The sequence below is a fragment of the Prionailurus viverrinus genome, chromosome B1, assembly GCF_022837055.1.
Source record: "Prionailurus viverrinus isolate Anna chromosome B1, UM_Priviv_1.0, whole genome shotgun sequence".
NCBI lineage: Eukaryota > Metazoa > Chordata > Mammalia > Carnivora > Felidae > Prionailurus > Prionailurus viverrinus.
This window is the reverse complement of record NC_062564.1, coordinates 196,722,116-196,733,239: the sequence shown is the minus strand read 5'-3', so window position 1 is coordinate 196,733,239 and position 11,124 is coordinate 196,722,116. Positions and strand designations below refer to the sequence as shown.

General features: G+C 58.9%; 1 protein-coding gene across 1 annotated transcript; it reads right to left on the bottom strand.

Annotated features, from left to right (window-relative positions):
• Positions 1–4,886: 4,886 nt before the first annotated feature.
• NKX3-2 (NK3 homeobox 2) lies at positions 4,887–7,700 on the bottom strand. Its single transcript, XM_047854787.1, has 2 exons — positions 7,086–7,700; positions 4,887–5,558 (listed from the first exon to the last, which is right to left on the bottom strand). The coding sequence occupies exons 1-2, from the start codon at positions 7,549–7,551 to the stop codon at positions 5,029–5,031; spliced, it is 996 nt and encodes a 331-aa protein (XP_047710743.1). The 5' UTR covers positions 7,552–7,700; the 3' UTR covers positions 4,887–5,028.
• Positions 7,701–11,124: the final 3,424 nt, after the last annotated feature.

The following is an 11,124-nucleotide window of genomic DNA, read 5'->3' as shown; positions in this document are numbered from 1 at the left end:
TAACCATTTACAGTATAGCTTTTTTTTTTTTTTGCCGCCTGCTTTGGCATTTCTTCATTAAAAAACAACAACAACAACAACAACATATTGATCAGGAGACTTGAAAACTGGCCAAGCCCCAGAGTCTCTACACCTCTAAGGGACCCATCGCTGAGCACATCCAGGTCACTTGGAAAACCCTGAAGGGTGCAGGAGTTCAGGGAGACTGTTTCAGATCTGCCTACGAGCATTGCCCAGAAGTTCATAATAATAATAATAATGGCCACAGTAGTAGCGAGTCCACACTGGTTGTACTGTGCTTAATGGTTTTCAAAGCACACGCATCCAGTCACCCAAAGCCAAACCTGGGAGATGCTTGCTCTAAAGGGCCATCTATCCACACTGCCAGCCTCAAATACTAAAATATGCTTCTGAGCTTTGAATGACCCCGAAAGGCCTCTTTATGGCCTCTAACTTCGGTCAAGTCACATTGCCTCTTTGAGCCTCAATTCCCCCGTCTGTAAAATGGAGACCAAGCCCACGCAGCTAAGGCGGCCACAGGAAAACGCTGCGCAGCAGGGTATGGAAGCACAGACCGTAGTTATCGATGTTTGAGGTTGTTGTTATTATGTATTGTTTGGCTGCTCGCCCGGGCCTCCCTCGGATTACGGAGCGCTCAGCTCCCGCTTCCTTGGCGGGTCTGGGCGCGGCCTTCACTCTCAGCCAGGGCTTGTGCAGTAGCCACGCGCAGCTAGCGTGCGTGACTCCCAGCGCTTTTCAACTTACGAAGCGCTTTCGAGAATTTGCTGTGTCCCGCGGTCCTCACGCAGCTCGGTGTGATTCCCAATTAAGATTTCTAGCACGGTGAGGTTGGTGGCCCGCAAGACTGGAGCCCTGCAGCGCCCGGGCAGGGCGCCTCCCACCCCCCTTCCCCCTTGCGCCTCGCAAAGTCTGCCTCGATCCCTCCTCGTGCTTTGCGGACCAGGAGCTCCTCCGCCAGTGTTCGGGTTGAGGGGAGATGTCTAATTTTCTCTGCTGCTCAGGCTCCGCCGGCGGCAGCTTCCCCGGAGGCAGAGGCCGGAGACTACCTTTTCCTGGCAAACACCGACGAAACGTGAGTGGAGGGTCGGCCTGGCCAGGATGGAGCTCCGGCGGCCGCAGAGTCGCAGGATCCCCGCGCGGTGGGACCTCTGCAGGCCTCGGAGGAGGTCTGGCCTCTGTGCGATGCTCGGTGCGGCGCTCCCACGCTTGCCACTTTCTGGGTCAGCAAAAGCTCCCCACTCCGGGCTGCCCTCAGACGCCGCCCCTCTAGGGGCCCAGCCCCTCGGGGTCCGGGGATCCAGACTGGGCTCTCAGAGGAAAAGGGAGATCTTGTGGGAGTCTTTCTCAGACCTTCTCGAACGAAGTCAACCTGTCCCTTTCCTAGCGCGGAGGACTGGCGGGTGGGCGCGGATTCTCTGCGGCCCGGAAGCCATTTATTTTCTGAAATGGAACTCATTCCTAAGCTCCCCGGTTTGGCCCAGCTCTACCGAGATACGCCCTCGCGTCAGTGAGCCCCTCAAACCTAGTTGCTTGGAATTAGAGGAAGGTTGGGAGAGCCAAGGCCAACAGGCCAGGGGTTGGAGTTAAACACACACACACACACACACACACACACACGAGACATTTGGCAGCCTGTCATCCCAAATTTGCTGCCCAGAGCCCAAGAATCATCGTGGACTGAGCCTGAATCCTTGGGGCCGATTTCAGTGCAGGTACAGCTGTTCGCCCCCCTTCCCAGCCATTCCTCCTGCTATAGTTTACCCCTGTAAGTGTGCACGTCGTCCCCAACTGTACCGAAGGCCAGCGCTGAGATTCACTACGGGCCCCAAAGGATTGAGAAAGACGAAAAGGTACCCCCCCCCCCCAACATTGGGCTCAGCTGCAGCTCCTCTGGGAAGTCAGGCCCCAAGGAAACCGACAGAGAACAGGGCACGCCAGGGGCGCAGAGAGTGAGTGGACTAAGGTCCCCTCGGTCAAGGTGGACAGGGAGCAGGACTGATTGTTTCTCCCATTTTTTTTTTTTTTTTTAAGGCGGGGGTGGGAATGGAGAAGGAAAAGGAAACTGAGAAAGTAGTACCGCCTGTTTCCAACAGGTCCCGCGTCGGCGGCCAGGGGCCCAGGTAAAGGTGCCGGTCTTGGGTCTCCCAAGTGCGTTGGGAAACCTCCCCAAGCCCGGCTGGACCCGCAGGCTGACTCCGACTCCACGAATCAGATCACAAGGCGCTGGTGGCAGGGCCAGCCGCGGGGGAGGTCAGAGGGAAACTGCCACAACCCGGGGCAAACTGAATTCGTTTGAGTCATTTTCCCCAGGCATTTAGAGCCAGCCCGGCAGCGCTGGCCCTGGCGGGGAGCGGAGAGGGGACGCGAAGGGAGCAGGCGCCGCCGGGCCTACTTGAAAGAAAATCCCCAGTCCTGTCAACTCCAGAGCTGCAAGGGTGGAAGACAAACCTACCCTCCCTGGGCCCCAGTCACAAGTATCTGACATTTTCCCAGAGGGAAGTAATCGACCCTCTCCACCCACCCCACCCCCGCCGGGGAAACCTCTCGTTGTGGCGATCTCTGCGGAGAGGAAGGGCAGAGACTCTGGCATTATCGGAAATGTTCTTTCTACAAGGAAAATGCATTCGTGATTAATTATGAGGTTAAAATGGAATTTTTAAACATGCCAAAAAGGAACAAAATGATTGCAGGAACCACTTAGAAGGTAGTTGGACTCGGGGACAAGGGTGTGCATATCCCGAGGGCCTGTGCCTTTCCCTTTGCGCTTTGCTGTGTCCACAAACAGGAATCGGTTGGGTAAAGCCCAAGTCGCGACTGTCCACCCCGCTGCCTGCTGGGCCGAGTGGCCTGCAGACCCCTGGCCAAGGACTTTGGGCTACAAAGGCCTAGGGGTCTTGAGGCTGGAAAAGGTCACGGCCTGGGAGGAGGGCGGATCGGCCTTTCCGCGCCGGGTAAAATTGAAAGTAGCTGGGGCCTGGGTTTGGCGTTTCCCTGCTCCGGCGGCCGGCCGCCGGCCCCAAGGCCTCAGAGCCTCCGATGTGGCATTAACTCTTCCTTGCTCGACGCGGACCCGGCGGGAGGGGAGTGCAGCGGTGAGCATTTTGCTCTGGCCAGGCCTTGACAGCCTGGGGAGTCTGAACGGGGCCTGGGGGAGGGGGGGAGGGTTGTGTTAATCTGTAAAAGGTAAATAATAAATAACCCTCTCCCCACTCATTCTCTGCTTCCGCCTCAGGCTTCTGTGTGAATCAGATGACACCGTGTCACAGAGAGAGTGGAATCGCTCTGGAACAAGGTAGAGGGCCATTTGCACCCTGCCGGGGTCAAAGCTCAGTTGACCCTCCCAGGGGGTCCCCTCATTATAGCCTTGTTTGCCCCTAGTCGCTTTAGAATTTCAGCTTCTTGCTAGCCTATTCTCCAAACGAAATGAAGACAGGGTCACTTACAGAAACGCTCGTAAAGTCAAAAGCAGATAGGACATGGGCAGGTGCAGAAGTCAGCAGGTTAGGAGGGGATTGAAGCTGGGTGCAGGTTCAGTTATGAACGATTTCCAGACTCAGAAACCAGTCCCACGGAAAAAAAAAAATAATAAAAGGGAATCCTAGGCATTTGCTCTCGATTTAGTGGGATTCATCTGTGACTTCTGCAAAATCTCCTAAATCGCCATTCCCTGAACTACATGGGTTTAAGCACTTTCTGAGGGGCTGGAAACACGGCCGCTTCCTCGAGGGGAGAGGCATCCTTGGTCCAGGACCGAAAAGTGGTTGGGAAAATGAGCCCCAGACATTTTCACGGTACTGGATTCCCCAAAGCCAGACGGAGAGAGGCTCAGAGAAAACACGGCGTCCGAGAGGGCATGTTAAACTAAAAGTTTATAAATTAAAGGAAAAAAAAAGATAAAGCGAATAGAGCTTCCAAACTTCACAAATCTTTTTAAAGTTAATATTCTAGATGAGTGCACAGTGCCCTTAAGGAGGCAAAAAGCGACGAGGTTGACAGGATCATCTGTCTTCGGGGCAGGGACAGGGATGACAGAATCCTGGGTCAGAACGCAAGAATCTCAGAGGATGGTCAGTAGGGACAGACGGCCGGGTGGCTGAACAGCGAGGGATGCCATGGAAAGGCTGGTCAGGGATATTCACATTGAATACAAAAATAACCGTTATTTGAATACAAACAACTGAAAAGTGCTACAAGTTTTAACCTCCTTTAAAAAAATAAAAAGAAATACAGGAAAGTTTCTGTGAAGGGCTGCTGGGTTTGCTGTCTCCTGGTTTGGGGTTCCCAGGAAGCTCCCCAGTTGGTGGCGACCCTGGACTTCGCAGGGGAAAGATTCCGGGGGGGTCTATGCCCTGCCCTGTGCTCAGAGGCTCCCGTCTTTACATTCAGCACCCAATAGGGCATCCCCACCCGAGGTGTGACATGGGGAGGGGTGGGGCAGAGGGCAGGAAAACCAAACCTTTCACGGTTCAAATCAACCCCATGGCTTGGGGCTCCTTGGGGCTGCCAGGGTTCCGCACCTCTTTGATACAAATGCAATTTCCAAAAAAAATAGATATGTAGATACACATAGATTGGTAGCATGGATACCATGAACTATTGTGGCCTAGCGCACGAAGCTCCCGGCTAGCCTGAAATTCTGGGGATTCAGGCTAAGTGATCTCCAGGAGTTCTTTCCACTCCAGGGAAACGTGGTCTCCTGGCAGGTACAATCCACATCCAACTTTGTTGTGATAATAAATAATGTCCCAGAGCTTCCAGGCGGGCGACAGGGGAGCAAGGCCCCTAGGCCATAGGGTGCCTCTGTTCGAATTAGAAAAAGGCGCCCTCTCTGGACAGACTCAGTCCCGCTGCCAGGGCGCACTCCTGGAAGTCTGAGCCCAGGCTGGATTTCATCCTCCACTTGCCCCCTCCGCGGGGCGCCCTTGTGCAGAGCACAACCTGCACAGCCGTCCGCGGCCGTCCGGAACTGGGGCGCAGGGATCATTTGCTGCCTCGCCCCAGGCCCGCTCACTGGGTGCCCGCGGCGGCTGCACACGTGGAGAGTGCCCAGCCGGGGAGGCAGTAGTAAGGGTAATAGTAGGAGGGCTGCAGCGGCAGCAGCGAGGGTGGCCGCAGCACCTCGCCGGGCAAGTACTGTCTCTGGTCGTCGCGTACGAGCACTTTCACCGCCACCTTCTTGGCGGCGGGCGCTGACGCCAGCAGGTCGGCGGCCATCTGCCGGCGCTTGGTCTTGTAGCGACGGTTCTGGAACCAGATCTTCACTTGCGTCTCGGTGAGCTTCAGCGACGCGGCCAGGTCGGCGCGCTCCGGCCCGGACAGGTAGCGCTGGTGGTTGAAGCGGCGCTCCAGCTCGAAGACCTGCGCGTGGGAGAAGGCGGCCCGCGAGCGTTTCTTGCGCGGCTTGGGCGCCGCGGGCTCCTCCTCCTCCTCCGCGCCGCCCGCCGGTCCGCCGCCACCGCCGCCTCGGCCGCACAGCGCCGGGACGCGTGCGCTTCCGGGGCCCACAGCGTCGTCCTCGGCCCTCGGGCTGCGGTCGCCTGCCGATCCCGGGGGGAACAGAAACAACAGACCGTCAGCGCCGCAGAGAAGCGAGGTCGGGCCTCGACCGTGGGGGTGAGGTAGGGTACGGAAGTACACTTTGATCCCCGAAGAACGCTTGGGGAGCGTCTGTAAGCCGCGGGTCCCCGGCAATCAGTCTCGGAACCCTGCCCCATAGTTTCTCGCATTTAGGCCTGTCCTGCGAGGGAAACGCACTCAGCCGCCTCATCCACGCTGCGGGGCCAACATCCAGTTCCCTGCCTTCTCTGGGCCCCAGGCTCCCCTCGGGGTCGTGGGGCACTGGGGCCTGAGCACCTCCTCCGTTCTCGGCGCTGAGCCCTAGGGTTCCAGACTACTCCCCTCCCTGGGTTCCCCGGCCTCCCCGCACTCACGCTCACACACACAGTCGCAGCACACAGGCGTCCACTGCACACAAGGGGATGGTGGGGGCCCGAATCCCCGGGACAGAAGTATTCGGGACCTAACCCACCCGCCCACCTACCCCCAAGCACCCGGAATTCTGCAGCGGCCGTGGCAACAGGCTGCTCCAAAGCCTTGGGGGGCTTCTCTCTCTCTCTTATTGCAAGGAAATGAGGGAGGGCTAGGGACCGAGGGTGAAGAGAGGGAGGTGCCCCCGCTTGGAGTCCCTGAACCCCAATCCGACGCCAGCTCCTCAGCTTCCTCCTGGATCTCCACACAGCCCCCTAACAGAGAGGTCCAGAGCTCCGGCCTCTGGCAAACACTATTTACTTGGAGCCAGCGTGAGGCCTACAGCCACGTCAGGCCGACAGGGATAGGAACGGGGGTCTTTCCGACCGAATGACCTGCCAGCCCTAGCTGAGGCTGTCCCTCTCCCTGCTACCTTTGGGGTGACCCACACCAAGCCCTTCTGTCTTCAGCTAGCTGCAGGGTTTGTGGCCAAGGTCTTCGCTCCTCCACCCTTCCCAGCTCTCCTGACCCTGGGGTCTGGGAGAGGTAAATAAGCCCCCCCCCCACCCCCCAAAGCCCAGGCTGGGCGGATGGACGACCTCGGTACCACTTAGGGGTCGCCCTCACCACCTATCCTTGAGCTGAGGGCCGGGGCCTGGGCGTTTCTGCTTTATGGGCCAGGGGCCAGGGCACTGGCTACCCGAGGTCTCTGGGCCCCGGCTCTTCCCTGCCGCTGATTCGGGGGATCTGGACCCAGACACGGCCGAAGCACTGGCGACGCACTTAAAGCCAGGGCGCGGCGTTTTTTTCCTAGCCCAGGCTAGGGCACATTTGTCCCTGGACCTCTCAGGCCTCATCGCAGGACGCAGAGCCCTGCGGAGTTTCTCGGTTCTCTCTCGGGCTCAGTTCCCGGAGGATCAGAGCAGTCCGCGCCAGCGCCAATAGCTTCGGTCCCCGACCAGCCACGGGGCCCCAGAGCGCAGGGTGCACACAGCAGGCCCACCCCACTCGGCGTGTTTGCCCTCCTCGCCCGACCCCCCCACCCCCACCCCCACTCCGCCCGGCCCGGCCCCCTTCCCCGCGAAGCCCAGGCAGACCTGAGACGCTGGCCGACATCTCGCTGTCGCTCCGGCCTGCGGCTTCCTCCTCCAGGTCCTTGGCGGCGGGCAGCTCGCAGACCGGCTGGCCGAGGCCCAGCGTCCCCCCTGCGCGGCCGGCCCCGCTGGCCCCCGGCGCGTCCGCACAGCGCCGCCCGCCCTCGTTCTCCTCGCTCAGCGCCGAGTCCGAGTCCCAAGCAACCAGGCTCTCCGCGGTCCGCCCTGCAGCCGTTCTGGTCCCCGCCGGCGACGCCAGCAGAGAGTCCTCCGCGCCCCCCAGAGCGCCCGCGTCTGTCTCCCCGAAGAGTCGCCAGCAGCAGACAGCGGGAGCCTCAGCCACTGGCACCGCGGTGCCCCCGGGCACCGGGCGCCCCTCTGGCGCGGGCAGCCCGCCGCGCTCCTCTTTCTTGTTGAGGATTGCCTGGATGGAGAAGGGCGTCAAGGTGTTGGCGCCGCGCACAGCCATCTGCGCCGCGGGCCGGAGCGGCCGGCCGGCCGGGCGGCTGGGGCGCGGGGCAGCTCCGAGCTGGACGGAGCGCGCGGGCCGCCGCAGCGCGAGTGAGCCGGGCGCGCGAGGCCCCTGCAGCCCACTCCTGCGCGGCCCAGCAGCCCCCGCCCCCCTCTGGCCCGGGATCAGCGCCGACCCTCACCCCCACTTCCGAGGCCCACCCCGCGCGGAGACCCCCCTCCCCCCCAATCCAGCGCCAGACGCTCTCCTTTCGCAGCTCAGCTGGATTATCTCATCGCCTCGCGCCCTTAGGGGCGGGCCGGGGTCTGCCCCCTCCGAGGATGCGGAGGGCGGATCGGCGGGGCCCCCGCCGCGGCCGCAGTCCCCTTCTGGGCGCCTCCGGGGCGCACGGCCCGAGTCACTTTTTTCTTTGCGCCTCGGTCTCTTCCCGGGCTGCAGGATTTCGCTCCTGGCCCGTCCTTTCCCTCCCCGTTGGTCGGGCTCTTCCGGAGCCCACCCCCAGCGGCGGCGGCGACGACGGCGGCCTCTGGATTCCGAGAGGCGCGGGGCACCTTTTTACCCCCTGCTCTGGTTTTATCTGTTTCTTCTCTCTTTCCTTCCCCGGCGTTCCACCGTATCCCCCCCTCCCGCCCGGGTGTCATTCCTCACCGCTGAGTGACAGCCTCGCGCCACGCCCCTTCACTGGGCCGTCCCGGGCCCTCCCGGCCGCCCATTGGCTGGCTCCAGCTGGGCGACGTTGACTTTAACAGACAAAACTGGGCACGTTGCGCCGAGAAAGTCAGGGTCTGACTTAACCCCTTTCCTCCCAAGCCCCGGTCCTCGAAGCATCCTCCGGCGACTGGGAGGCTCACCCACCCACACACTCTGTCCGAGAAACCACGTGTCTTACCGCTGCGGAAGGATCCGCCTATTCCAGCGCTCTTATGGAACACGATATTTAATAGTCGAGATCTGGCGGTGGGAGTGTGGGGAGGGGGGAAATCCAAAATAACGCAGTTCGGTAAATCGCGCGCGCAGTTTTCCGTTCTCTAGGAAGGTCCAAAGAGAAGGACAGAATGCTTTTTTTTAAAAAAAACCTCTATGTTACAGTTTCGTGGTTTCTTCATTACTAATTCTTTCCGCTGAAATAATCAGTGAATTAAAATCATTAGAAATACTGTTTTTCCTTCTTCACCTTACTTTATTTGATTCGATTACTGTAGAGCAATTAAAAAAAAAAAAGGTGGTTCAGTTAGAGGACTAAAGTCAGGAGAGAAATGAGAAGGCATCTTTGGGAGAGTGTCTGGAAATCGCGCGGTCATTTCCCTGGACGGTTAATACTGAACTTAATTGGAGCTTGTTACATTTTGCACCAGGATGGAGGAGAAAAAAAAAAATCTTTCCATTTGTTCTTTACATATTCTTTTACTTGTGAGTTGAATGAGATTAGAAAAGATATGTGTTTGCTTAAAGGACTGTATAGATATTACTGTGGCAATGATCTTGACGACATGAAATTCTCTTAAAAAAGCAAGTCCTGGATTGTTTTACATAACAGAAGGAACCAAGCTAAGAAACACAAATATCGTGGCATGAAAACATTTGTTACTTATTTACGTTATTTATTTTTAAACAAAAAAATTTGCTCAAGTGACATATGTTACTGTCTTCCATAATTTTACCGAAGGTGTAACAACGCCAGAGACACAATTTGAACCACTGAGTATGTTTAAAGAACCGTGATTTTGGTTTAGTAAATGCTGGGATTGGTGTTGTTGGTGTCACTAAAATAAATAACATTTCCCCCTGTTCTTGCTGTTTCTTCTTGTGCACCGCAGTGTGAAATACATGCACTATTCATAATTTTCGGGCTCAGGGTGTACGTTTGGGAGGGCTTTGCCGTGTCTACATTTTTCCAGCACTTTAGCTACATGATGCTTTGTTGCATCCCACACACGGCGGTGCAGATCCGTTAGTGTAGTTGGGTGAAAAATTCGCACTTGAAGAGATCATTGCCCTTTACAGCTCTTCAGGATTACATCACTTTTAAGGGAAAGGTGCTTGAATTTGGTGTTAGCATCTGGCCAGTGTAAGGAACGGACGTTCTTCAGGCCGGGAGGGGAACAGAACAGGATGCTCGTGAGGTTTCAAAAGAAAGCATGTCCTTTCCTCCCTCCCGCTGACCTTTATTTACTCTGTAAATGACCTCCCTCCCCCACTATCCTGTTATTCTCTGGGGAGCGCATCCAGGAGGACATTGACACAGGTCGCCCAGAAGGTGAGAGATGGGCAGGTGTGAACTGTGCGTCCCAGAACAGCTATGCGTTTGTGGGGTCAGGACTTGGCGTGGACAAACAATAGAGTTCCGCACCCACAGGCAACCGAGATGTTTTGGAGGTCGAATGACCTAGTATCAGGGTAAGTTTGGGGGCTGCACCAAGACTCACTTGAAAATAGTAACTACTATTTCCTTGCCCTTCACACGTATTTATTATTTTTTTAAAAGAAACCCAAATCAGAGCAGGATCTGCCCTTTGCCAGTCTACGGCAGAGGCTGACAAGGCGTTAAAGAGGCAGTTCGGTGATTTTGAGTTGTCCGTTTTTCGTGCGTGCCCGGAGCGCAGGAAAGTGGCCGAATTCCGAGACTTCAGCAGGCGAAAGCGACAGAGACTCGTGTCATCTCCGGGCAACTGCGGCGGCTGAGGACCTGAAGGTCTGGTGAGTGGCTGCAGGCTGGGCCGGGAGGTGGGTAAAAGTACACCGGTCTCGAGCTACAACTAGAAGCTGCTCCTGGTAAGGCGTTGGCAGGCGGGTGAAAAGGCTTTGGGGACGGTGAGCAGACGTAGCAGTAGGCAGAGGCTGCCCGTGATACGTGCAGAGTCCAGGCCGGTGAGTGGGGGCGTGTGGCCAAGGCTCCGCAGGTCAGCGCGCGTAAGGGCCGCGGGTCGGCGGGGAAGGGGCGCGTCCGCGCGGGCGCAGGGCCCCGCTTCCGGAGCTCGGAGGGCGGTGGGCCCCGGGCGCGGCCGCGAGCTCCTGGAACCCCGCGGCTGCCTGACCGCGCCTGACCTTCTGTCGGCGCCGCGCTCTGTCCTGGGCCGGCCCCGCGGATCGGCGGAGCCGGGAGCTCCGGCAGCCGGCCAGCCTTCGAGGAGGCGGCCGGGGAGCTCCGCGCCCGAGCCTTCCTCCCCGACCCCTCGCCCGGCTCTCTCCTAGTCCTCCCCTCCTTCTTCCCCCCTCCCACCCCGCTCTCCGCTCCCTCCTCCGCAGTTCGGTTCTTGCGCGCCCCCTGCCCAGCTGCGCCCTCCCGCCCCGGGCACTGCACTGCCCCGCAGCGCTGCTGGGCGGCGAAGCCTGCGCGGGCCGCGGGCGCAGGGTGGGAGGGGGGTGCGGGAGACGTGGGGGCCGGGGAGGGGGGACCCGGCTCTCCCGCGCGCACGGAAAGCTGACGCGCACGTCCCGGCGCTCCCCCGGACCTGAGTCCGCCGGCATTTTCCCGCGGGGCCACCGGGGGCGCGCCCCTGCCGCCCTCCACCTGCGCCCTTGGCCGGCCTCGGTTTCCGGGGGAAGAGACCGCCTTCTGTACCCGGAGTG